Source organism: Scyliorhinus torazame, chromosome 21 (assembly GCF_047496885.1).
Source record: "Scyliorhinus torazame isolate Kashiwa2021f chromosome 21, sScyTor2.1, whole genome shotgun sequence".
Classification (NCBI taxonomy): domain Eukaryota; kingdom Metazoa; phylum Chordata; class Chondrichthyes; order Carcharhiniformes; family Scyliorhinidae; genus Scyliorhinus; species Scyliorhinus torazame.
The window spans coordinates 61,545,951-61,572,186 of record NC_092727.1 but is presented as its reverse complement, the minus strand read 5'-3'; the positions used below and the strand labels follow the sequence as shown (position 1 = coordinate 61,572,186).

At 46.7% G+C, this 26,236-nt stretch overlaps 1 protein-coding gene across 3 annotated transcripts in view; it reads left to right on the top strand.

The window, feature by feature from the left end:
* The window catches only part of acad8 (acyl-CoA dehydrogenase family, member 8), a 181,238-nt gene that overhangs the window by 92,922 nt on the left and 62,080 nt on the right, over positions 1-26,236 (top strand). For all 3 annotated transcript variants that reach the window (XM_072486865.1, XM_072486863.1, XM_072486864.1), the window contains exon 4: positions 23,141-23,250. In XM_072486865.1, the coding sequence (XP_072342966.1) occupies positions 23,141-23,250 (110 nt within the window). The remainder of the gene's footprint in view (positions 1-23,140; positions 23,251-26,236) is intronic.

Here is a 26,236-nt window from a genome sequence, read left to right as displayed (position 1 = left end):
TATGAAGAGCTGTACAGATCCCAGCCCCCAGCGGGTGAAGAGGGTATGAGACGATTCCTAGACCAACTGAGATTCCCGAGGGTGGAGGAGCAAGAGGTGGCTGGTTTGGGGGCACCAATTGGGTTGGAGGAGCTGAGCAAGGGTTTGGGGAGCATGCAGGCGGGGAAGGCCTCGGGACCGGACGGGTTCCCGGTGGAGTTCTACAGGAAGTACGTAGACCTGTTGGCCCCGCTACTAGTGAGGACCTTTAATGAGGCAAGAGAGGAGGGGACCCTACCTCCGACAATGTCGGAAGCAACAATTTCTTTGATCCTAAAGCGGGACAAGGACCAACTGCAATGTGGATCGTACAGGCCGATCTCGCTCCTTAATGTGGATGCAAAGTTGCTGGCAAAAGTGCTGGCCACGAGGATCGAGGACTGTGTCCCGGGGGTGATTCACGAGGACCAGACAGGATTTGTAAAGGGTAGGCAGCTAAACACAAATGTGCAGCGGCTCTTAAATGTGATAATGATGCCATCGGTGGAGGGAGAGGCGGAGATAGTGGCAGCTATGGACGCGGAGAAGGCCTTTGACCGAGTAGAGTGGGAGTACCTCTGGGAGGTTCTGCGTAGCTTTGGGTTCGGGGGAGGGTTTATCAGTTGGGTTAAGCTCCTTTACAGAGCCCCGGTGGCGAACCGGGCGGAGGTCGGAGCACTTTCGACTGTACTGAGGGACGAGGCAGGGGTGCCCCCTGTCCCCCTTGTTGTTCGCATTGGTGATCGAACCATTGGCCATGTCATTGAGGGAGTCTGATAAATGGAGGGGGTTGGTCCGAGGGGGAGAAGAGCATCGGGTGTCGCTATATGCGGATGACCTGTTGCTGTACGTGGCGGATCCAATGGAGGGGATGGTGGAGGTCATGCAAACTCTGAGGGAGTTTGGGGAGTTTTCGGGCTATAAGCTCAATATAGGGAAGAGTGAGCTCTTTGTATTACAGGCGGGGGACCAAGAAAGAGAGATAGGGGACCTACCGCTGAGGAGGGCGGAGGGGAGCTTTCGGTATCTGGGGATCCAGATAGCCAGGAGTTGAGGGGCCCTACATAAACTGAATTTGACGAGGTTGGTGGAGCAAATGGAGGAGGATTTTAAAAGATGGGACATGTTACCACTCTCGCTGGCGGGTAGGGTGCAGTCGGTCAAAATGGTGGTCCTTCCGAGGTTTCTGTTTGTGTTTCAGTGCCTTCCCATCGTGATCACTATGGCCTTTTTTAAGAGAGTAGGTAGGAGTATTATGGGGTTTGTGTGGGCGAATAAGACCCCGAGGGTAAGGAGAGGGTTCCTGGAATGCAGTAGGGACCGAGGAGTGTTGGCGCTGCCAAACCTGGGGAGCAACTACTGGGCAGCAAATGTGTCGATGATCCGCAAGTGGGTTATGGAAGGAGAGGGGGCGGCATGGAAGAGGATGGAGATGGCGTCCTGTAAAGGAACGAGCCTGGGGGCATTGGTGACGGCACCGCTGCCGCTCTCGCCGACAAAGTATACCACGAGCCCGGTGGTGGCGGCAACGCTAAGGATCTGGGGCCAGTGGAGACGGCACGGGTGCAATGGGAGCATCGGTGTGGCCCCCGATCGGGGTAACCATCGGTTTGTCCCGGGGAAGATGGACGGAGGGGTTCCAGAGCTGGCAGCGGGCAGGGATCAGAAGAATGGGGGACCTGTTCATTGACGGAACGTTTGCGAGCCTAGGGGCACTGGAGGAGAAGTTTGAGTTACCCCCGGGAAATGCCTTTAGATATATGCAGGTGAGGGCTTTTGTGAGGCGACAGGTGAGGGAATTCCCGTTGCTCCCGGCAAAGAAATTCAAGACCGAGTGATCTCGGGTGTGTGGGTCGGGGAGGGCAAGGTGTCGGAAATACACCAGGAGATGAAAGAAGAAGGGGGAAGCGCTGGTAGAAGAGTTGAAGGGTAAATGGGAGGAGGAGCTGGGGGAGGAGATCGAGGAAGGTCTGTGGGCGGATGCCCTAGGTAGGGTTAATTCCTCCTCCTCGTGTGCCAGGCTCAGCCTGATACAATTTAAGGTGGTTCACAGAGCTCACCTGACGGGGGCGAGGTTGAGCAGGTTCTTTGGGGTAGAGGACAGATGTGGAAGGTGCTCAGGGAGCCCGGCGAACCATGTCCATATGTTTTGGTCATGCCCGGCACTGGAGGGGTTCTGGAGAGGAGTGACGGGAGCAATATCTCAGGTGGTGAAAGTCCGGGTCAAGCCAAGCTAGCAATATTTGGAGTAGTGGACGAGCCGGGAGTGCAGGAGGCGAAAGAGGCCGGCATTCTGGCCTTTGCGTCCCTAGTAGCCCAGCGAAGGATCTTGCTAATGTGGAAGGAGGCGAAGCCCCCCAGCGTGGAGGCCTGGATAAACGATATGGCTGGGTTTATAAAGTTGGAGAGGATTAAGTTCGCCTTGAGAGGGTCTGCGCAGGGGTTCTACAGGCGGTGGCAACCGTTCCTAGACTATCTCGCGGAGCGTTAGAGGAAGATCGGTCAGCAGCAGCAGCAACCTGGGGTGGGGGGGGACGACTGCCTGGGAGGGTGGATGAGCAAGTGATAACATGAAGGGTTGGGGAAACTGGTACGTATTGGAGAGAGCCAGTGTACAAAGACATGTAAATATATAATTTTGCCATGTATATATCTTGCTCTGCGCAATTTCTCATTATTTTGTTACGGGAGGGGGGTTATTGTTTGTAAGGGAGAAAAATTGTGTTAAAAAACTTTAATAAATATATATTTTTTTTAAAAAGTAACGGGCAATTCAGAGGTAATAGAAAGAATGGAACTTGGAACAATCAGCATCAACAGGGAAACGGTACACAACAAACTCTGGGGATTGAGGGCAGACAAGTCCCCAGGGCCTGATAGCCTACATCCTAGGCTGTTAAAGGATGTGGCAGCAGAGATAGTGGATTCATTGGTTATGATATTCCAAGATTCCATGGACACTGGAAAGGTTCCAGTGGATTGGAAAAATGCTAACATAACGCCCTCATTCGAAAAGGGAGGGAGGCAGAATGTGAGAAATGACAGACCAGTTAGTTTAACATTTGTTGTTGGAAAATTGTTAGAATCAATTATCAAGGATGTAATATGAGGGCATTTGGAAAGGCAAAGTGCTATCCATCAGAGTCAGCATGGTTTTATGAAGGGCAAATCATGTTTGACTAATTTGCTTGAGTTCTTCGAAGATGTAACAAGCAAAATGGTTATGGGAATCCTGTGGATGTGGTATATTTGGACTTCATGAAGGTGTTTGGTAAGGTGCCGCACAGAAGGTTAATTTGCAAGTGAGATCACATGGAATTAGGGGAAACTTATTAGCTTGGATAGAAGACTAGTTGACGGACAGGAGGTAGTCGGGATAAATGGGTCTTTTTCTGGATGGCGGATGTAACTAGTACGGTGCCACAGCGTTTGGTTCTTGGACCCCAGCTATTTACAATCGAAAAGAGCAGGAGTAGGCAATGACTAGGATACAGGGATAAAAGGTTCTATAACCACATTTGCAGATGATACAAACATAGGTGGGACAATAAGTTGCAATGAGGAAATAACCTTACAAATGGATATAGATAGGTTAGGAGAGTGGGCCAAAATGTGGCAGATGGAGTTTAACGTGGATAAGTGTGAGGTCATGCATTTTGGTCGAAAAAATGGAAAGGCAGCTTATTATCTAAATGGGGAGAGACTTCGGGGTGCTCCAGAGCAGAGGGATCTGGGTGTCCTCGTGCATGAGTCACTGAAGACGAGCTGCAGTGCAGCAGATAATAGGAAAACAAATGGAATGTTGGCATTTATAGCAAAAGGAATTGAGTATAAAGGTAAGGAAGTGTTCTTGCAACTATACAAGGTATCAGTAAGACCACACCTCGAGTATTGTGCACAGTTTTGGTTCCCTTATTTGAAGAAAGATGTAGTGGCATTTGAGGCAGTTTAGAGGAGGTTCACTAGATTGATTCCAGATATGCGGGCTTTGTCGTACGAAGGGAGATTGAACATCTTAGGCTTATACTCTCTCGGGTTTAGAAGAATGAGGGAGATCAAATCGAGTTATACAAGATGCTAAAAGGTAGGATAAAGTAGACGTGAAGCAGATGCTTCCTCTTGTGGGGCACTCTAAAACGAGAGGTCATAATCTTAGAATAAGAGGTAGCAAATTTAAAACAGGCTTGAGGAGAAACTACATCTCCCAGAGGGTTGTGAATCTGTGGAATTTTCTACCTCAGAGTCCGGTACATAGTTACATAGGAGATAGGTGCAGGAGGAGGCCTTTTGGCCCTTCAAGCCTGCTCCGCCATTCAACACGATCATGGCTGATCATCCAACTCAATAGCCTAATCCTGCTTTCTCCCCATAACCTTTGATCCCATTCGCCCCAAGTGCTATATCTAGCCGCTTCTTGAATATATTCAATGTTTTAGCATCAACTACCTACTGAGGTAATGAATTCCACAGGCTCACCACTCTTTGGGTGAAGACATGTCTCCTTATATCTGTCCAAAATGGTTTACCCTGAATCCTCAGACTCTGACCCCTGGTTCTGGACACACCCACCATCGGGAACATCTTCCCTGCGACTACCCTGTCTAGTCTTGTTCGAATTTTATAAGTCTCTATGAGATCCCCCCTCATTCTTCTGAACTCCAGCGAGAACAATCCTAACCTAGTCAATCTCTCCTCATATGACAGACCCTCCATCCCTGGAATCAGTCTGGTAAACCTTCGCTGCACTCCCTTGAGAGCAAGAACATCCTTCCTCAGAAAAGGAGACCAAAACTGCACACAATATTCTAGGTGTGACCTCACCAAGGCCCTGTATAATTGCAACAACACATCCCTGCTCCTGTACGCGAAACCTCTCGCTATGAAGGCCAGCATACCATTAGCCTTCTTTACCTGCACCTGCATGCTTACCTTCAGCGATTGGTGCACAAGGGCACCCAGGTCCTGCTGCACACTCCCCTCTCACAATTACAACCCTTCAGGTGGTAATCTGCCTTCCTGTGTTTGCTTCCAACGTGAATAATCTAACACTTATCCAAATTATACTGCATCTGCCATTGATTTGCCCACTCGCCCAACCTGTCCAGATCATGCTGTCAGATCTCTGCATCCTCGCCACAGTTCACCCTCCCACCCAACTTGACATCATCTGCAAACTTTGAGATGTTACATTTTGTTCCCTCATTGATATCATTAATATATATTGTGAATATTGGGGTCCCAGCACTGATCCCTGCAGCACCCCACTAGTTACTGCCTGTCAATTTGAAAAGGACCCATTAATTCCTACTGTTTGTTTCCTCTCTGCCACCCAGTTTTCTGTCCACCTCAGTACACTTCCCCCAATTCCACGTGCTTTAATCTTGCACAGCAATCTCTTATGTGGGACTTTGTCAAACGCCTTCTGAAAGTCCAAATATACCATATCAATTGGCTCCCCCTTGTCAACTGTACTAGTTGCATCTTCAAAGAATTCCAACAGATTTGTCATGCATGATTTTCCCTTCATAAATCCATGCTGATTCTGACTGATCCTGCCACTGTTTTCTAAATGTTCCGCTATAAAGTTCTTGATAATAGATTCAAGAGTTTTCCCCACTACCGATGTTAGGCTTACTGGTCTATAATTCCCTGTTTTCTCTCTTCCTCCCTTTTTGAATATTGGAGCGTCATTAGCTACCCTTCAATCTGCAGGTACTGTTCTAGAGTGTATAGAATCCTGGAAGATGACCACCAATGCATCCACTATTTCCAGAGCCACCTCCTTAAGCACTCTGGGATGCAGCTTCTCAGGCCCTGGGGATTTATCCACCTTCAATCCCATCAATTTTCCCAGCATCATTTCTCTATCAATATTGATCACCCTCAGTTCTTCCCTCTCATTAAACCTTTCATTCTCCAACATTTCTGGTATAATTCTCCCAACATTTCTGGTATCAGGTGTGTTATGGGCCAGGGTTTAGAAAACTCCACAGTATATCATAGAGTTTAGAGTTCACCCTACAACTGTTTATAGATTTTGGTTATGAGGAGCACAAGGGCCTACCTTTCAGGTGTTATTCAACAGAGGCCTTAAGCACTTTTAATCAAAACCAAAGTTTATTCTACGAATTCAGTTAACATTTTTATAAACACAGACAGTAAGCATTTTTATCAACTGCAAACATAAGTACCTCACACAGCTACAGCACTTATTGCTGTAGTGTTGGTTGAGTGGGGTTACCGGGTTATGGGGATAGGGTGGTGTGGGCTTGGGAAGGGTACTCTTTCCAAGAGCCGGTGCAGACTCGATGGGCCGAATGGCCTCCTTCTGCACTGTAAGTTCTATGACTCCCCTTTAAGCTGTCTCAATTTGATAAGATCCCATAAACCAGAAAACCCTTTTCAAAGGTATGGCCCAGCACACAGCACTCAAACCCTGGTATAGGTACTTCTTGTTTCCTGTCCAAAACAGCAGGTTTGAATTCCTTCCAGAAAACGGTTATCACTTTTAAGTTATCACATAATCTGGAGACAGCTTTTAAAATGCAGAGAGACTCCAAGATTCTTGCCTGTCTGAATACAGCAGCCAAATGTGAAAACGAAAGCAGAAAACTCAGAGCCACACAATAGCTCCCAGCTCAAAAACGAAAATAAAACTCAGAGCCACAGCCCAGTTCCACCCACACAATGACATCACTTGAAGCCATTTGATAAGACAAAACATTTCTTAAAGCGACACTCCCATGACAGGTGAATGCAGGGACAGTGAGTAAACTCCACATTCAGCATTTTGAAGAAATCGTTCCCTCTCTGATATTTTGATCCACCCCTTGAGCATCCCCAACTCTTAGAACCTTTCCATGCAATTGCGGGAAATGTAACACCTATCATTTTACCTCCTCTCTCTTCGCTGACCAAGGCATTCCTTCCAGATGAAGCAGTGTTTTATATGCGCTTTTTCAATTTAGTATAATGTGGTGGTCTCTACATTTGGGAGACCAAATGCATATTGGCTGACTACTTTGTGAAACACCTCAGTTCAGTCGCGTGCATGACCCACAGCTGGCCTATCATAATTCTTCATCTTCCTCTCATGCTGGCATCTTTGTCCTTCGTCTGCTGTTGTTCCAGTGAAGTTCAAAGTTAGCTTGAGGAATAACACTATGGGTCGTAACTTCTGAGGTACCCAACATTGGAACCCCACTTGGAAATCCCACTTTGAGGTTCCCAGGTAAGTATTTGCACGGTAATTGCCCAGATGTGCACACTTCCTCTGGGCAATTTCCCTGTGCTGGGAACCATCCAAAATGCGATTTAAATCGCAAACTTTGAATGTTTGTGCCAGAGTTACGCCAATAATTGCTCAGAAAAAGTTAGAATTCTGGGTAACTATTATAAACACCCAGACCGACATCCATGGAACTACCCCCACTGCCAAACTTCACTATGGGACACGCTCCACTCTCCCCACTACCTTCATCTTTCTCCCCCCCCCGGACATCCAATCACCCAATGACAACCCAACTCGGACCTACACACTCAACATGAACTGAGCTCCTGTGGAGCTAACCTGCGACACTCCCAACCTCTGACAAAGATGTGAACTTGAGATAAGCCAGCAACTCTGCATTCCAGTTATAGCTGGAACACTGCTCAGGCATCTCCATCCCACCCAGTGACTTACTAACTGCAATTTAAAAATATTGTCTCCATTTTAATTACACATCTGGTTTTGATTGTATACCAAGAGGCAGATTGAAGCAGAAGTTGCGGACCACATTAAACACTCTTCCATTCATGCTTGAAAGGCAACTCACGCAAACCTCAAGTACTATTTTAAAATTGAACAGCTTCATGATATTGGCCGGGATTCTCCCCTACCCAGCGGGGCGGGGGAATCCGGCGTAAGGAGTGGCGGGAACCATTCCGGCGTCGGGCTGCCCCAAAGGTGCGTAATTTTCCTCACCTTGAGGGGCTAACCCGCGCCGGAGTGATTTCCGCCCCGCCGGCTGGCGGGAAAGGCCTTTGGCGCCACGCCAGCCGGCGGCGAAAGGACTTCGCCGGGCGACGCATGCGCGGGAGCGGCAGCGGACGCTCACGGCATCCCCGCGCATGCGCAGTGGAGGGTGTCTCTTCCACCTCCGCCATAGTGGAGACCATGGCCAAGGCGGAAGAAAAAGAGTGTCCCCACGGCACAGGCCTGCCCGTGAATCGGTGGGCCCCAATCGCGGGCCATGCCACCGTGGGGGCTCCCCCCGGGGCCAGATCGCCTCGCGCTCCCCCCAGGACCCCGGAGCCCGCCCGCGCCGTCTGCCCCCGCCGGTAAGGTAGGTGGTTCAATCCACGCTGGCTGGATGAGGGTTGACAACGGCGGGACTTCGGCCCAACGCGGGCCGGAGAATCGCCGGGGGGGAGCCCGCCGACCGGCGCGTCGCGATTCTCCCCCTGCCGATTCTCTTGTGGCGGAGAATTCGGGACACGGTGGGGGCGAGATTCACGCCAGCCCCCGATGATTCTCCGACCCGGCGGGGGGTCGGAGAATCGCGCCCATTGTGTTGGTTCATTTTTAAGACCTGGGGCACGATTCTCCGACCACCCACCGGGTCGGAGAATCGGCGGCGGCTGGCGTGAATCTCGCCCCCACCGTGTCCCGAATTCTCCGCCACCAGAGATTTGGCGGGGGCGGGAATCGTGCCGGTCGGCGGGAATCGCGCCAGTCGGCGGGCCCACCCCCGGCAATTCCCCGGCCCGCGATGGGCCGAAGTCCCGCCGCTGTCAACCCTCGCCAGCCGGCGTGGATTAGACCTTTTGAACAGCGGGACAAGGCGGCGCGGGCAGGCTCCGGGGTCCTGGGGGGGTCGTGGGGCGATCTGGCCCTGGGGGGGTGCCCCCACGGTGGCCTGGCACGCGATCGGGGCCCACCGATCCGCGGGCGTGCCTGTGCTGTGGGGGCACTCTTTTTCTTCCGCCTTCGCCATGGTCTTCACTATGGCGGAGGCGGAAGAGACCCCCTCCCCTGCGCATGCGCGGGGATGCCGTGAGCGGCCGCTGACGATCCCGCGTATGCGTCGCCCGGCGAAGTCCTTTCGGCGCCGGCTGGCGTGGCGCCAAAAGCCTTTCCCGCCAGCTGGCGGAGCCGAAACCGCTCCAACGCGGGCCTAGCCCCTCAAGGTGAGGGCTTGGCCCCTAAAGGTGCGGAGAATTCCGCACCTTGAGATGCTGGGCCTGCGCCAGCTGGCGGGAAAGGCTTTTGCGCCACGCCAGCCGGCGCCGAAAGGACTTCGCCAGGCGACGCATGCGCGGGATCGTCAGCAGCGGCTCGCGCACCTTTGGGGCGGCCCAATGCCGGACTGATCCGCGCCGTTTTTGGCGCTGTGTAGCGGACATCGCGCCGTTTGCGGAGAATCCCGCCCCTGGTGTTCATAACATTGTGTTGATATTCAGTGAAAATACAGATATTTCCTGAGACCATGCTTCTGGGTGAGTCTGAAAACTTTTTTTCTTTTTTGATCAATCATCTCTCATCAATGTCAACAAATTCTAGGCTCCAAATACACTAGCCTGAACTGGTGTGAGGAGAAGACAGCAGTTCCATGCAGGTCACCTGATTTCATCCAGAATGTAAGTTAGTGCTCAGCTATCTGATGTCAGCGTCAGTTGGTTGATGCACCTCAGCAGCCTAACGCACTGACTGAGGGTGCAGACAATGAGTTGTGCTTTCTGCTGTTAATAACTGTCCTCTGACAGCACGGTAGCACAGTTGCTTCACAGCTCCAGGGTCCCAGGTTTGATTCCCGGCTTGGGTCACTGTCTGTGTGGAGTCTACGTTTTCCCCGTGTCTGCGTGGAATCTTCCGCGTGCTCCGGGTTCCTCTCACAGTCCAAAGATGTGCTGGTTAGGTGGATTGGCCATGCTAAATTACCCTTAGTGTCCAAAGAAAGTTAGGTGGTTTTAGGGGAATAGGGTGGATGTGTGGGGATAGGGTGGAGGTGTGGGAACAGGTAGGGTACTCTTTCCAAGACCGGTGCAGATTTGATGGGCCGAATGGCCTCCTTCTACACTGTAAATTCTATGGCTGCTGGAAGTGTGGCTATGTGGGTTACGGTCACAATGCAGCCCAGCTCATTGGTTACATCACATGCTAATCAGCCATCTGGATTAACACATGAGAAACAGTCACTTAGACAGCTGCTGCATGGCAGTCAGAACCTAAACGACTTGCTCACCAGAGAGCTGTTCAGCTAATTTTGTGTGGCTTTTGGCTAAAGCAATGCAAAACTAATCACGCTGCCCAACTCTCTCCCTAATTAGCTGTGCCTTCTCTTCAAATTTTGACACGCTTTTTTTCATCTCAAGATACAATGGTCTTTGTCTCAACCAGTCACTGTGTATTCCATACTGTTACTCATCTGCTAAAAGGAATTCTCACATTCTTTCCAGTCTTTAGTGGCAATTCCAAACTAAATGTATCAGAAACACCCTTTTAGCAGCTTGGTGGTGCAGTGGGTAGCACTGCTGCCTCACGGTGCCGAGGTCCCAGGTTCGATCCGGCCCTGGGTCACTGTCCGTGTGGAGTTTTCACATTCTCCCCCACAACCCAAAGATGTGCAGGATAGGTGGATTGGACATGCTAAATTGCCCCTTAATTGGAAAAGATTAATTGGGTACTCTAAATTTATTTAAAAAAAGAAACACCCTTTTCTTTCCAATTAGAGGAAATAGCCTTTCTTATTCACTGTCAAAACTGCTTGTTTTCTTGGAAAACGCGATTAAAATATTTTATAGGCAGAACGGTGTACAGTCATTAGCACTGCTGCCTCACAGCGCTAGGGACTCAGGGTCGATTCTGACCTTGGTCACTGCATTTCCTCCGGGTGCTCCGGTTTTGTCCCCCGGTCCAAGAGCAATTTAGCATGGCCAATCCACCTAACCTGCACATCTTTGGACTGTGGGAGGAAACCGGAGCACCCGGAGGAAACCCACGCACACACGGGGAGAACGTGCAGATTCCGCACAGCCAGTGACCCAAGCCGGGAATCGAACCTGGGACCCTGGAGCTGTGAAGCAATTGTGCTAACCACTATGCTACCATGCTGCCCTAGTCCCAGTATGTTAATTTTTCCTCATTGCTCCAGTTTTCCGGGGACACAGTGGAAATAAAGGGAATGCTGAGGGCATACACACTACTCTATCTTTGGTTTTGTACAAACCTGTCATGCGCTCTTTCATCTACTTCAAAAAGGCATTTGATACAGTGCCGTACAACAGACCTGTGAGCAAAACTTTAGCTCATTGAATAAAAGGTACAGGAGCAATGTGGATATGAAATTGGCTGAGTGGCAGGAACCGAGTAGTAGTTAATGGATGTTTTTGGACTTGAGAAAGGTTTATAGTGGAGTTCCACTATTATGTATTTTCTCTATTATGTATTTTTTTAAATTTCCTTTTCTTTTCATGGACTTAATGATCTGTTGAGCTGCTCGCCGAAAAATACTTTTCACTGTACCTTGGTACACATGACAATAAACAAAAATCCAAATCACAGGGATTGGTGTCTGGACCTTTGCTCCTCTTGATACATATTAATCCTGGATCTTGTTATACAGAGCATATTCAAGCGTGTGGATATTACAAAACAAGGAAACATTATGAACTGTGAGGAGAGCAGTGTAGAATTTCAAAAGGATATAGGCAAGTTGGTGGAATGGGCAGATGTGGAGAAATGTGAAATTATTCATTTTGGTAGGAAGAACATGGAGAGGCCATAAACAATAAAGAGCATAATTCTAAAGAGGGTGCAGGAGCCGAGGGTCATGGGTGTATGGGGTCCTGTGCATAAATCATTGAACATCAGAACTAGGAACATAAGAACTAGGAGCAGGAGTAGGCCATCTGGCCCTTCGAGCCTGCTCCACCATTCAATGAGTTATTGGCTGATCTTTTGTGGACTCAGCTCCACTTTCCGGCCCGAACACCATAACCCTTAATCCCTTTATTCTTCCAAAACTATCTATCTTTATCTTAAAAACATTTAATGAAGGAGCCTCTACTGCTTCACTTGGCAAGGAATTCCATAGACTCACAACCCTTCTGGTGAAGAAGTTCCTCCTAAACTCAGTCCTAAATCTACTGCCCCCTAGTTCTGCTTTCACCCGCCAGTGGAAACAACCTGCCCGCATCTATCCTATCTATTCCCTTCATAATTTTATATGTTTCTATAAGATCCCCCCTCATCCTTCTAAATTCCAACGAGTACAGTCCCAGTCTACTCAACCTCTCCTCGTAATCCAACCCCTTCAGCTCTGGGATTAACCTAGTGAATCTCCTCTGCACACCCTCCAGTGCCAGTATGTCCTTTCTCAAGTAAGGAGACCAAAACTGAACACAATACTCCAGGTGTGGCCTCATTAACACCTTATACAATTGCAGCATAACCTCCCTAGTCTTAAACTCCATCCCTCTAGCAATGAAGGACAAAATTCCATTTGCCTTCTTAATCACCTGTTGCACCTGTAAACCAACTTTTTGCGCTAGCACACCCAGGTCTCTCTGCACAGAGCATGTTTTAATATTTTTTCATTTAAATAATAATTCCTTTTGCTGTTATTCCTACCAAAATGGATAACCTCAAATTTGTCAACATTGTATTCCATCTGCCAGACCCTAGCCCATTCACTTAGCCAATCCAAATCCCTCTGCAGACTTCCAGTATCCTCTGCACTTTTTGCTTTACCACTCATCTTAGTGTCGTCTGCAAACTTGGACACATTGCCCTTGGTCCCCAACTCCAAATCATCTATGTAAATTGTGAACAATTGTGGGCCCAACACTGATCCCTGAGGGACACCACTCGCTACTGATTGCCAACCAGAGAAACAACCATTAATCCCCACTCTTTGCTTTCTATTAATTAACCAATCCTTTATCCATGCTACTACATTCCCCTTAATGCCATGCATCTTTATCTTATGCAGCAACCTTTTGTGTGGCACCTTATCAAAGGCTTTCTGGAAATCCAGATATACCACGTCCATTGGCTCCCCGTTATCTACCGCACTGGTAATGTCCTCAAAAAATTCCACTAAATTAGTTAGGCACGACCTGCCCTTTATGAACGCATGCTGCGTCTGCCCAATGGGACAATTTCCATCCAGATGCCTCGCTATTGCTTCCTTGATGATAGATTCCAGCATCTTCCCTACTACCGAAGTTAAGCTCACACTGGCCTATAATTACCCACTTTCTGCCTACCTCCTTTTTTAAACAGTGGTGTCACGTTTGCTAATTTCCAATCCGCCGGGACCACCCCAGAGTCTAGTGAATTTTGGTAAATTATCACTAGTGCATTTGCAATTTCCCTAGGCATCTCTTTTAGCACTCTGGGATGCATTCCATCAGGGCCAGGAGACTTGTCTACCTTTAGCCCCATTAGCTTGCCCCTCCTTAGAGATAACAATCCTTTCAAGGTCCTCACCTGTCACAGCCTCATTTCTATCAGTCACTGGCATGTTATTTGTGTCTTCCACTATGAAGACCGACCCAAAAAACCTGTTCAATTCCTCAGCCATTTCCTCATCTCCTATTATTAAATCTCCCTTCTCATCCTCTAAAGGACCAATATTTACGTTAGCCACTCTTTTTTGTTTTATATATTTGTAGAAACTTTTACCATCTGTTTTTATATTCTGAGCAAGTTTACTCTCATAATCTATCTTACTCTTCTTTATAGTTTTTTTGGTAGCTTGCTGTTGCCCCCTAAAGATTTCCCAGCCCTCTAGTCTCCCACTAATCTTTGCCACTTTGTATGCTTTTTCCTTCAATTTGATACTCTCCCTTATTTTCTTAAATATCTACGGTCTATTTTCTCTCTTTCTACTGTCCTTCCTTTTTGTTGGTATAAACCTTTGCTGAGCACTGTGAAAAATCGCTTGGAAGGTTCTCCACTGTTCCTCAACTGTTTCACCATAAAGTCTTCGCTGCCAGTCTACCTTAGCTAGTTCTTCTCCCATCCCATTGTAATCTCCTTTGTTTAAGCACAAAACACTCGTGTTTGATTTTACCTTCTCACCCTCCATCTGTGTTTTAAATTCCGCCATATTGTGATCGCTCCTTCCGAGAGGATCCCTAACTATGAGATCATGAATCAATCCTGTCTCATTACACAGGACCAGATCTAGGACCGCTTGTTCCCTCGTAGGTTCCATTACATGCTGTTCTAGGAAACTATCGCGGATACATTCTATAAATTCCTCCTCAAGGCTACCTTGACCGACCTGGTTAAACCAATCAACATGTAGATTAAAATCTCCCATGATAACTGCTGTACCATTTCTACATGCATCCGTTATTTCTTTGTTTATTGTCTGCCCCACCATAATGTTACTATTTGGTGGCCTATAGACTACCTATCAGTGACTTTTTCGCCTTACTATTCCTGATTTCCACCCAAATGGATTAAACCTCATCCTCCATAGCACCGATGTCATCCCTTACTATTGCCCGGATGTCATCCTTAAATAACAGAGCTACACCACCTTCCTTACCATCCACTCTGTCCTTCCGAAGGTGGCAGGCAGGTCGACACATTGGTTAAAAAGCACACAGTACTTTATTTATAGGTGCATAATAATAATCTTTATTGTCACAAATAGGCTTACATTAACACCGCAATTAAGTTACTGTGAAAAAACCCTAGTCGCCATACTCCGGCGCCTGTTCGGGTTCACAGAAGGAGAATTCAGAATGTCCAATTCACCTAACAAACACGTCTTTCAGGACTTGTGGGAGGAAACTGGAGCACCCGGAGGAAACCCAAGCAGACATGGGGAAACTCCATGACAGTGACCCAGGCTGGGAATTGAACCTGGGACCCTGGCACTATGAAGCCATAGTGCTAACCAGTGCTGTGAAGCCATAGAGTACATGAACGGGGAGGTTCTGCCAAAATTGTACATGATGTTAGTTCTGCCTTGGGAGTATTGTGTCCAGTCTGGGGACTACACGTTAGGAAAGATATGAAGCATTGAAGAGGGTGCAGAAAAGATTTACGAGACTGGTTCCAGGAATCATAGAAGGCCATTCGGCCCATCGTGTCTGCAACGGCCCTTGGAAAGATCACCGTATTCAAGCCCCGCCTCCATATCCGTAACCAAGTAACCCCACCTAACCTATTGGACAATTTAGGGGAAATTTAGCAGAGCCAATCCATCTAACTTGCACATCTTTGGACTGTGGGAGAAACCAGAGCATTCGGAGGAACCCCACGCAGACACTGGGAGAAAGTGCAAACTCCACGCGGTCACCCGAGGACCCTGGAGCTGTGAGGCAGCAGTGCTAACCACTGTGCCACCGTGCTGTCGAATGACGAACTTCAGTACTGAAGGTAGATTGGACAAGTTGGAACTGTTTTCCTTAGATAAGGCTGAGAAGAAATTGCTAGAGGTGTTCAAAATCGTGAGGTGTCCAGACAGTGGAGACAGGGAGAAACTGTTCTCATCTATAAAAGAATTGAGAACGAGAGGGCACAGATTTAAAGTAATTGACAAAAGAACCAAAAGCGACATAGGAAAAACATTTTCGTACAGAAAGTGTTTAGGGTCGAGAATGAGCTGCCTGAAAGTGTGGTGCAGGTAGTTTCAATTAAATGCAGCAGGGGCATGGGAACCAGGATTGTAGTTTTAGGGTAAGGGAGAATGAGAGTATAAAGGTCAGGAGCACAGATTTGACGTCGCAGGAGGGGGCCAGTGTTCAGGTAGGTGGTTTGAAGTGTGTCTACTTCAACGCCAGGAGTATACGAAATAAGGTAGGGGAACTGGCAGCATGGGTTGGTACCTGGGACTTCGATGTTGTGGCCATTTCGGAGACATGGATAGAGCAGGGACAGGAATGGATGTTGCAGGTTCTGGGGTTTAGGTGTTTTAGTAAGCTCAGAGAAGGAGGCAAAAGAGGGGGATTTATCCTAGGATTCTCTGGGAGGCCAGGGAAGAGATTGCTGGATTTTTGGCTTTGATTTTTATGTCATCATTGGCTACAGGAATAGTGCCAGAGGACTGGAGGATAGCAAATGTGGTCCCTTTGTTCAAAAAGGGGAGCAGAGACAACCCCGGCAACTATAGACCGGTGAGCCTCACGTCTGTAGTGGGTAAAGTCTTGGAGGGGATTATAAGAGACAAGATTTATAATCATCTAGATAGGAATAATATGATCAGGGATAGTCAGCATGGCTTTGTGAAGGGTAGGTCATGCCTCACAAACCTTATCGAGTTCTTTGAGAAGGTGACTGAACAGGTAGACGAGGGTAGAGCAGTTGATGTGGTGTATATGGATTTCAGTAAAGCGTTTGATAAGGTTCCCCACGGTAGGCTATTGCAGAAAATACGGAGGCTGGGGATTGAGGGAGATTTAGAGATGTGGATCAGAAATTGGCTAGCTGAAAGAAGACAGAGGGTGGTGGTTGATGGGAAATGTTCAGAATGGAGTTCAGTTACAAGTGGCGTACCGCAAGGATCTGTTCTGGGGCCGTTGCTGTTTGTCATTTTTATCAATGCCCTAGAGGAGGGCGCAGAAGGGTGGGTGAGTAAATTTGCAGACGACACTAAAGTCGGTGGTGTTGTCGACAGTGTGGAAGGATGTAGCAGGTTACAGAGGGACATAGATAAGCTGCAGAGCTGGGCTGAGAGGTGGCAAATGGAGTTTAATGTAGAGAAGTGTGAGGTGATTCACTTTGGAAGGAATAACAGGAATGCAGAATATTTGGCTAATGGTAAAGCTCTTGGAAGTGTGGATGAGCAGAGGGATCTAGGTGTCCATGTACATAGATCCCTGAAAGTTGCCACCCAGGTTGATAGGGTTGTGAAGAAGGCCTATGGAGTGTTGGCCTTTATTGGTAGAGGGATTGAGTTCCGGAGTCGGGAGGTCATGTTGCAGCTGTACAAAACTCTGGTGCGGCTGCATTTGGAGTATTGCGTACAGTTCTGGTCACCGCATTATAGGAAGGACGTGGAGGCTTTGGAGCGGGTGCAGAGGAGATTTACCAGGATGTTGCCTGGTATGGAGGGAAAATCTTATGAGGAAAGGCTGATGGACTTGAGGTTGTTCTCGGTTGTTGGAGAGAAGAAGGTTAAGAGGAGACTCAATAGAGGCATACAAAATGATCAGGGGGTTAGATAGGGTGGACAGTGAGAGCCTTCTCCCGCGGATGGAAATGGCTGGCACGAGGGGACATAGCTTTAAACTGAGGGGTAATCGATATAGGTCAGAGGTAGGTTCTTTACGCAAAGAGTAGTGAGGCCGTGGAATGCCCTACCTGCAACAGTAGTGAACTCGCCAACATTGAGGGCATTTAAAAGTTTATTGGATAAATATATGGATGATAATGGCATAGTGTAGGTTAGATGGCTTTTGTTTCGGTGCAACATCGTGGGCCGAAGGGCCTGTACTGCGCTGTATCGTTCTATGTTCTAAAGCATTCTAAAAGAAATTGGACTATTGTCTGAAAAGCAAGAATGTGCAGTGTCCCGGGGAGAAGATGGGGGACTGGCACTGTGTGAATTGCTCATTCAGAGAGCTAGTGGAGCCACAACGGGCTGAATAGTCTCCTACACTAACAATTTTGTGACAGAACCTCATGCAGCAATTTATTAAACCAAAATCTGCATTTGGAAATAGCCCCCTCTAGGATTTTAAAAAGAAAATGTTGGAAATACTCAGCAGGTCACACTATCTGTGGAGAGAGAACAAATGTTCATGTGCCAGGTTGATGGCCTTTCATCATAGAACCATAGAATTCCTACAGTGCAGAATGAGGCACATTCGGCCCAATGAGTCCGCACCGACTTTCTGAAAGAGCATCCTACATAGGCCCACATTCCCGCCCTATCCCCGTAACCGTATAACCCCACGTAATCTGCCATCTTTGGACTGTGGGAGGAAACCGGACCACCCGAAGGAAACCCATGCAGACATGGGACAAAAGTGCAAACTCCACACAGACTGACACCCAAGGCCAGAATTGAACCCGGGTCCCTGGCGCTGTGAGGCAGCAGTGCTAGCCACTGTGCCATGAAAGGGGTTATGTGGAAGAAAGAACACAAAGGAAGATCTGTGATCGGGTGGAAGGCAGGAAAGATTAAATGCTAAAAGATATCATGGTAGTGGGACAAATATAGAAACAACAAGGAGATGTGCACAGCAGTATGATGAGCAGCTGATGACTGAGAGCAAAGAAAATTGGGAAAATGAGTTAATCCAAAATCGGAAAATAAAAAATAAAAAATGGAGGCAGAGGTTATGGTCTCAAGCTGTTGAATTCGATGAGGTGTTATTCCTTCATCTTATGTTACGTTTATTGGAAAACTGCAGGGGGCTGAGGACAGAGACCAAGTTAGAGAATTAAAATCAGTGCTCCGAAAGCTAGTGTTTGAAACAAACCTGTTGGACTTTAACCTGGTGTTGTAAGACTTCTTACTGTGCTCACCCCAGTCCAACGCCGGCATCTCCACATCAGAGAATTAAAATGACAGGTACCTGGAAGCTCGGAGTCATGCGTGCAACAAAGCAGTCACCCAATTTGCGTTTGGTCTGCCCAATGCAGAGTGGACTGCATTTTGAGCAACAAAGACTGTGTTGAGGATCTAATTTTTAAAAAAAAGGATCAGGCCTTGCAGGACATTATTCCCACCAACATTTGAGTTGGCAGCAGACCTATAATTGATGGTACCTTATGCTTTTATAGCACAGCAGTCTTGCCAATAATGGGGTCAAGGCGAAATTACTTACAACTGGCAGTGCTGAGTAATTGAACCATTTTGGCCTTTCCCTAAGGTCACAGATTTCAATCTTCAACCAATCTGCCTCACTCTGTGTTATCAAGAAACGGCTGAAGGCATTAGATGGAGGAAAGGGTCTGGGTCCTGTCAACATCACAGCAATCTTGCTGAAGGCTTCGGGCTCCAGAAATAGCTGTGCCTTGAGTTAAGCTGTACCTTTACAGCTGCAACACTGGCATTACCTGGCAATGCAGAGATTTGCCCAGGTATGTCCTGTCCACAAAAAGCAGGATAAATCCAACCAGCCAGTTGGTGCTCCATACGTTTGCTTTCAATCATCAGCAAAGTGGTCAAATATGTTGTCCACAGTACTATAACACAGCACTTACTCAGCAATAAACTCATTGACATCCAGTTTAGGTTCTGCCAGGGGTACTGTTCCCCAGTCCTCCTTCTAGCCTTGACCTAGGTGAGGTAAGAGTCCTTGACACCATTGCATAGTTTGATGATAAGGATCTCCAGCAAAATTAAAACCAATGGAAATCCGGAAAACACTCAACTGGTTGGATTCATACCAAAGAATATGGTTATATGCAAATATATGAATAAGGAGCAAGATCATGGCGGATCTGATTTTAAGCTCATTCCTGCTTACCCCTGTTGCTGATTTTCTCCTTGGTTCAATTGCTCTGTTTTATTACCTTTGCTCTCGAGTCACCAGGTATCTTTATGATACCGCCACGAGGTTCAAGTCCGAGTAATGATCAATAACCCAAATCAAAGCACATTTATTATACACCGTAATCGCTACTTATGCACAAATTCTACGTCTAAGCTACTTCTACAACTAACAGGCCTATACTTAACTTTGGACTGGCCCACCAGGTCAGGGGAACAAATGGCCTTTCGTTCGGGTTCTGAGTCTGCGGGATTCGAAGTTGGTACGGATTGGTAGCTAGGAGCGCCTATTCCGTAGCGAGCGTTGAATTAAGACTTACTGGTTTTGGTGATCACTGGAGTCACTGCACCGGTCATGGTCAATGTTGGTTTGTGTTGCTGGGTGACCCGGGCAAGAAGAAGAGAGTGAAGGAGGCGATTTAAACTTGGGGCTCAACTCTTATAGTCCCCAGGAGCTTCCCGCTTTTCGGGGCAGACCCTGTACCTGGTCCCAAGTGATTGGACTTTGTCCCAATCGCTTGGTTCGATTTTCTCCAATACTGGAGCGGTTCCCTGATCGATGGGCGGTCTTGAGGTGCTCGTTTACCTCCTTTGTGTTGGCTCCTGCTGGCGCCGATGAGTCTGGCTTTGCTTTGTGTGTCCAAAATGTTACTTATTGTTCCCGTGGATTGCTCATCAGTATGCAGATGGCTGTTACTTTGTTATGCTGATGGTCGCTGGTATCGATGTTGTCTGGTTTTTGCAGAGGTAAATACACAGCAAACCTGCAGCCACTGGTTTCTGTCTTGTTGGCTGATTTTCCCGTTCGCCATTTTAAATCGGGAGTGGCCACTTTAGGTGGCGACACCCCTGATAACCTCTCACCTCCTTGTTTATTAAGAATCTATCTACCTCTGCCTTAAAGATATTCAAATATTTTGGGTGGAATCTTCTGAAAAGTGCATAAGTGTTGGCTCAGGCAAGAAAACCGGTGTGAACTCGCAGGCTTCCTTTATTGTCGTATTGAACAACACTCTGATTGTTTCCCTTTTTAAAATACAGTCAGCTGGAGGAGCGGGCAAAGTCAAAAATCCTAAAATCCGGGTGACTTTTTTAAAATAAAGAGGTCACAATTCCAGCATTGGGAACCCCAAAACACATCGGAGCACACCTCCCTCCAGAGTTACTGGGCCTCTCCCCTCCCTTATCCCCTCCACCCCACCTCACTCGCAGACATCGGAGCTCTACTGACTCCTGCTCCTAGCTCTTATGTTATTATGAACTCTGAATGATAACCAATGCATCTAGTATCTCTATAGCCACCTACATCATTACGCTGGGATGTAGCTCATCAGGTCCAGGGGATTTGTCAACCTTCAATCCAATTTTTCACTGACAAGATTCTACTGGCTGTCCAAAAAGATATTCTACCTGTCCCACAATTGATACACTGTGTGAATTTTGGTACTGATGTGACGGCAGGTATGTAGGCCATAGGTCTCAGCAGCACGTTCCTCTGCCTGTTTGTAAATGGCAGAGTACAGGCTGTCTTCAACTAGCCTGCACATGTAAAACCCAAAACAAAACATTTACATTCAGATGTGATTCCATGAGTAATGTGGCTCAAGAGTCATGCAATCATATACTGGGACCTGATCTCTGCAAACAAAAGCAACATGTTCAAGCCTTGCACATTTTCTCTGAATTACCCAGGAGCTTGGGGAGCCAATAATTCCCCATTATTTTCTCCATGGCACCGCCTTGGCCAATCAAAGTCAACTTGTCAACAAATCAGCACCTTTTCTCCTGTGGTATAAATTGCTGTAATCATTTGAAATTTAGCATTCTTACGTTTGTCCTGATGAGTGCAAATCAAAAAACTTCAGCATGTCTGTCATTTTAGTGATGTTCAGGGTTTGTATAATCACGCAACAAATTGTCATAAACTTATACACCACAGAAAAGGCCTTTAGGCCTCCTCAGTCTCCTCTGCTCCAAGGAAAACAATTCAAGTCTATCCAAGCTCCCAGCCCAGACAATATTCTGGTAAATCTCCTCTGCACCCAAATATGCTATCATATCGCTCAGATCATGTGGATTCCAGAGCTGCACGCAGTACTCTCGATGTGGCCTAACCAACGTTTTATGCAGTTCCAGCATAATCTCGCTTGTAGGTTAGATTTGTCTGATTAATAGGGTGGTGAAAAAGGCATATGGGGCACTTGCCTTTATCAATCGAGGCAAAGATTACAAAAGCAGAGAGGTAATTTTGGAGTTGTATAGAACTTTGGTGAGGCCCCAGCTGGAGTACTGTGTGCAATTCTGGTCATCACGTTATAGGAAAGATGTTATTACACTGGTGGGGGTGCAGAGGCAATTCACCAGGATGTTTCCTGGGATGGAACATTTTAAGTTGTGAAAAGAAGTTGGGTAGGCTTGGGTTGTTTTAGCTGGAGCAGAGAAGAATGAGGGGTGAACTGATTGAGGGGCATGGACAGGCTGGATAGGGAGCAGCTGTTCCCCTTAGTTGAAGGGTCAGTTATGAGGGGGACACAAGTTCAAGGTGAGGGGCAGGAGGTTTAAGGGGCATTTGAGGAAAAACATTTTTAACCAGAGTGTGGTGACGGTCTGGAATGCACTGCCTGGGAGGGTGGTGGAGGCTGAGTGCCTCACATCCTTTAGAAAATACCTCGATGAGCACTTGGCATGTCATAACATTCAAGGCTATGGGCCAAGTGCTGACAAATGGGATTAGGTAGGCAGGTCAGGCGTTTGTCATGCACTGATGCAGACTCGGATGGGCCGAAGGGCCTCTTCCGCACTATTATTCTGTGAGTCAGAAACCCTGTCTAAAACCTGTTTTCCCAATCCTGTGTCTCCCAACTTTAAATACTCGAGAGTTAAAGTAAATGTGATTTTAGCATTTTTACCCTTTGTTCATCAATTCTATTGCCTGCTGTCTTACCAATTTTAGCTTTCACAAAAAGTAATCAGCAACTTTTTTTTAATTGAGGGCTGAAAACAATGAATAAATGTAGTCTAGTTTAAAAAAAAACTTGGCTCCATTACTTCTCATAAACTGCTCAAAGTGAGATTAGCAAATTATGTTTAATTCCTTGAAATGGAGTGTGAGGGGGGCATTAATGATAATTTTCGACAACACAGTATCACCTGAGAGGGGAAAACTGGTTCGCATCTCGAGCGAACACCTTAAATCAGCTTGTCTATGCATTTGCAGCCTTGATTTTAGGTGTATTCTTTTCGCTGCAGTTATGAAATTGTGCGAATTGTGTAATTATCAGCTTTACTATCGAACCACGTTTATTTCAACATTCCCAGGTATAAATTAAAACTCTTGCTGAAATTTTCGAGGTTGTCCAGGAGTGGATGGCATTCCAAGCAGACTTTAAGGGTGATAATAGACAGTCCTGAGCTACCTCACTTCCAAGGTTAAAAACATCAGATATGCCATAAGTGGACAAGCACCTTCTACCCCAAATCAGAGTTTGACTTTCAGATTCTGCTCACCATTTATCCCGAACAGCACTGGACGTTTGCCAAAACATTTAATCATACAGGCCGTTTGCTTTGGTGTATATATGATGGTTCAAAATCTAGGTTATGGTTGTGATTCGGTCTGTACTTGTGGCATGGCCTATTTATGGTCAAAGCTTCAACTTTTTTGTTCCTTTTTACAGCATGTGTGTCTGGATGATTGACATATTTGGAAGTGAAGAGCTGCGTCATACACACTGTCCCACGCTGTGTAGCATGGAGAAGTTTGCTTCCTACTGTCTCACGGAGCCAGGTCTGACTTTAATCAAAGAAAACTTTTAAAGGAAGCTTTATCCTTCAATCTAGTTTTCATTCTTAATTGGCTTACTCAAGGTTCATCTGTGTCTCAAGTTCCGCCCAACACCATCTCCACACCTCACCCAGATCCTCTACCTTGTTCTCTGAGCAACTTTTGTCTGCAGTTGAGCACCAGTTTCCAAGTTGCACTAAGGTACAGGGAGGTTCTGGAGATGAACCATTGAACACTCAGTGAACAATTAACAAAAATGATAGATATTGGAAATAGGGCAGCTGGAACGAGCAGGGCAGTCTGTACCATTCGGGAGAAAAAATGATTTATGTTTCTGCAATTAGCCTTCAGAGCTGAAAATGAAAAGAACAAGTGAACATTTAGAAAAAGTGAGAGTAAAATGAAGGGAGAAGCAACAGATATCTTTCCCTAAAAGAAAAAGTGGAAATGTAGCGCATTGGGAGAGCAATAAAGAACAGTAAAAAGTTACAAAGAAAGAAATAAGGTACAAAAAGAGAATATGAAAAATGTGTAGGGGGTATCGATTCTTATAGTAAAAGTTTTTATTGATATCATCATAGAATTTACAGTGCAGAAGGAGGCCATTCGGCCCATCGAGTCTGCACCGGCTCTTGGAAAGAGCACCCCACCCAAGGTCAACACCTCCACCCTATCCTCATAACCTAGTAACCCCACCCAACACTAAGGGCAGTTTTGGACACTAAGGGCAATTTATCATGGCCAATCCACTTAACCTGCACATCTTTGGACTGTGGGAGGAAACCGGAGCACCCGGAGGAAACCCACGCACACACGGGGAGGATGTGCAGACTCCGCACAGACAGTGACCCAAGCCGGAATCGAACCTGGGACCCTGGAGCTGTGAAGCAATTGTGCTATCCACAATGCTGCCGTGCTGTTTAGAAAAAGCGAGTAGTAAGGATCAATTTGGTCACATGAGAGGCTATAGTGATTAAAAGGAATAGGCAGACATGATAAATAAGGGTTTGTGTTTGTCTTCACAATGGAAGAAGTGGATAAAATACCAAAAGTAAGAATACCTTAAATAAGTGAAAAGGAGAAGATAGTGGATTTAATATAATTTTTTTTTTAAATGGTAATGGAAAAAAATAACGTGTAAGATAGACATTTCCAGAACTAGATTAATTCCACCCTCGAACCAAGTGAGGAAATTGTATTGACACTCTTATTCTTCAAACCAATGTATCACCTTGCACATTTGTTGAGATGTACCTGTTGTGTGTGCCCGCTCATTCCATCAGCCTATCTATATCATCCTGAAGTCTATTACTGCAGATTATTCTGGAACTTCCTTCAGCATTGTGGATGCACTATGGACTACAGCAGTTCATAAGAACATAAGAACTAGGAGCAGGAGTAGGCCATCTGGCCCCTCGAGCCTGCTCCACCATTCAATGAGATCATGGCTGATCTTTTGTGGACTCAGCTCCACTTTCCGGCCCAAACACCATAACCCTTAATCCCTTTATTCTTCAAAAAACTATCTATCTTTATCTTAAAAACATTTAATGAAGGAGCCCCTACTGCTTCACTGGGCAAGGAATTCCATAGATTCACAACCCTTTGGGTGAAGAAGTTCCTCCTAAACTCAGTCCTAAATCTACTTCCCCTTATTTTGAGGCTATGCCCCCTAGTTCTGCTTTCACCCGCCAGTGGAAACAACCTGCCCGCATCTATCCTATCTATTCCCTTCATAATCTTATATGTTTCTAGACGATCCCCCCTCATCCTTCTAAATTCCAACGAGTACAGTCCCAGTCTACTCAACCTCTCCTCGTAATCCAACCCCTTCAGCTCTGGGATTAACCTAGTGAATCTCCTCTGCACACCCTCCAGTGCCAGTACGTCCTTTCTCAAGTAAGGAGACCAAAACTGAACACAATACTCCAGGTGTGGCCTCACTAACACCTTATACAATTGCAGCAGAACCTCCCTAGTCTTAAACTCCATCCCTATAGCAATGAAGGACAAAATTCCATTTGCCTTCTTAATCACCTGTTGCACCTGAAAACCAACTTTTTGCGACTCATGCACTAGCGCACCCAGGTCTCTCTGCACAGCAGCATGTTTTAATATTTTATCATTTAAATAATAATCCCTTTTGCTGTTATTCCTACCAAAATGGATAACCTCACATTTGTCAACATTGTATTCCATCTGCCAGACCCTAGCCCATTCACTTAGCCTATCCAAATCCCTCTGCAGACTTCCAGTATCCTCTGCACTTTTTGCTTTACCACTTATCTTAGTGTTGTCTGCAAACGTGGACACATTGCCCTTGGTCCCCAACTCCAAATCATCTATGTAAATTGTGAACAGTTGTGGGCCCAACACTGATCCCTGAGGGACACCACTAGCTACTGATTGCCAACCAGAGAAGCACCCATTAATCCCCACTCTTTGCTTTCTATTAATTAACCAATCCTCTATCCATGCTACTACTTTCCCCTTAATGCCATGCATCTTTATCTTATGCAACAACCTTTTGTGTGGCACCTTGTCAAAGGCTTTCTGGAAATCCAGATATACCACGTCCATTGGCTCCCCGTTATCTACCGCACTGGTAATGTCCTCAAAAAATTCCACTAAATTAGTTAGGCACGACCTGCCCTTTATGAACCCATGCTGCGTCTGTCCAATGGGACAATTTCCATCCAGATGCCTCGCTATTTCTTCCTTGATGATAGATTCCAGCATCTTCCCTACTACCGAAGTTAAGCTCACTGGCCTATAATTACCCGCTTTCTGCCTACCTCCTTTTTTAAACAGTGGTGTCACGTTTGCTAATTTCCAATCCGCCGGGACCACCCCAGAGTCTAGTGAATTTTGGTAAATTATCACTAGTGAATTTGCAATTTCCCTAGCCATCTCTTTTAGCACTCTGGGATGCATTCCATCAGGTCCAGGAGACTTGTCTACCTTTAGCCCCATTAGCTTGCCCATCACT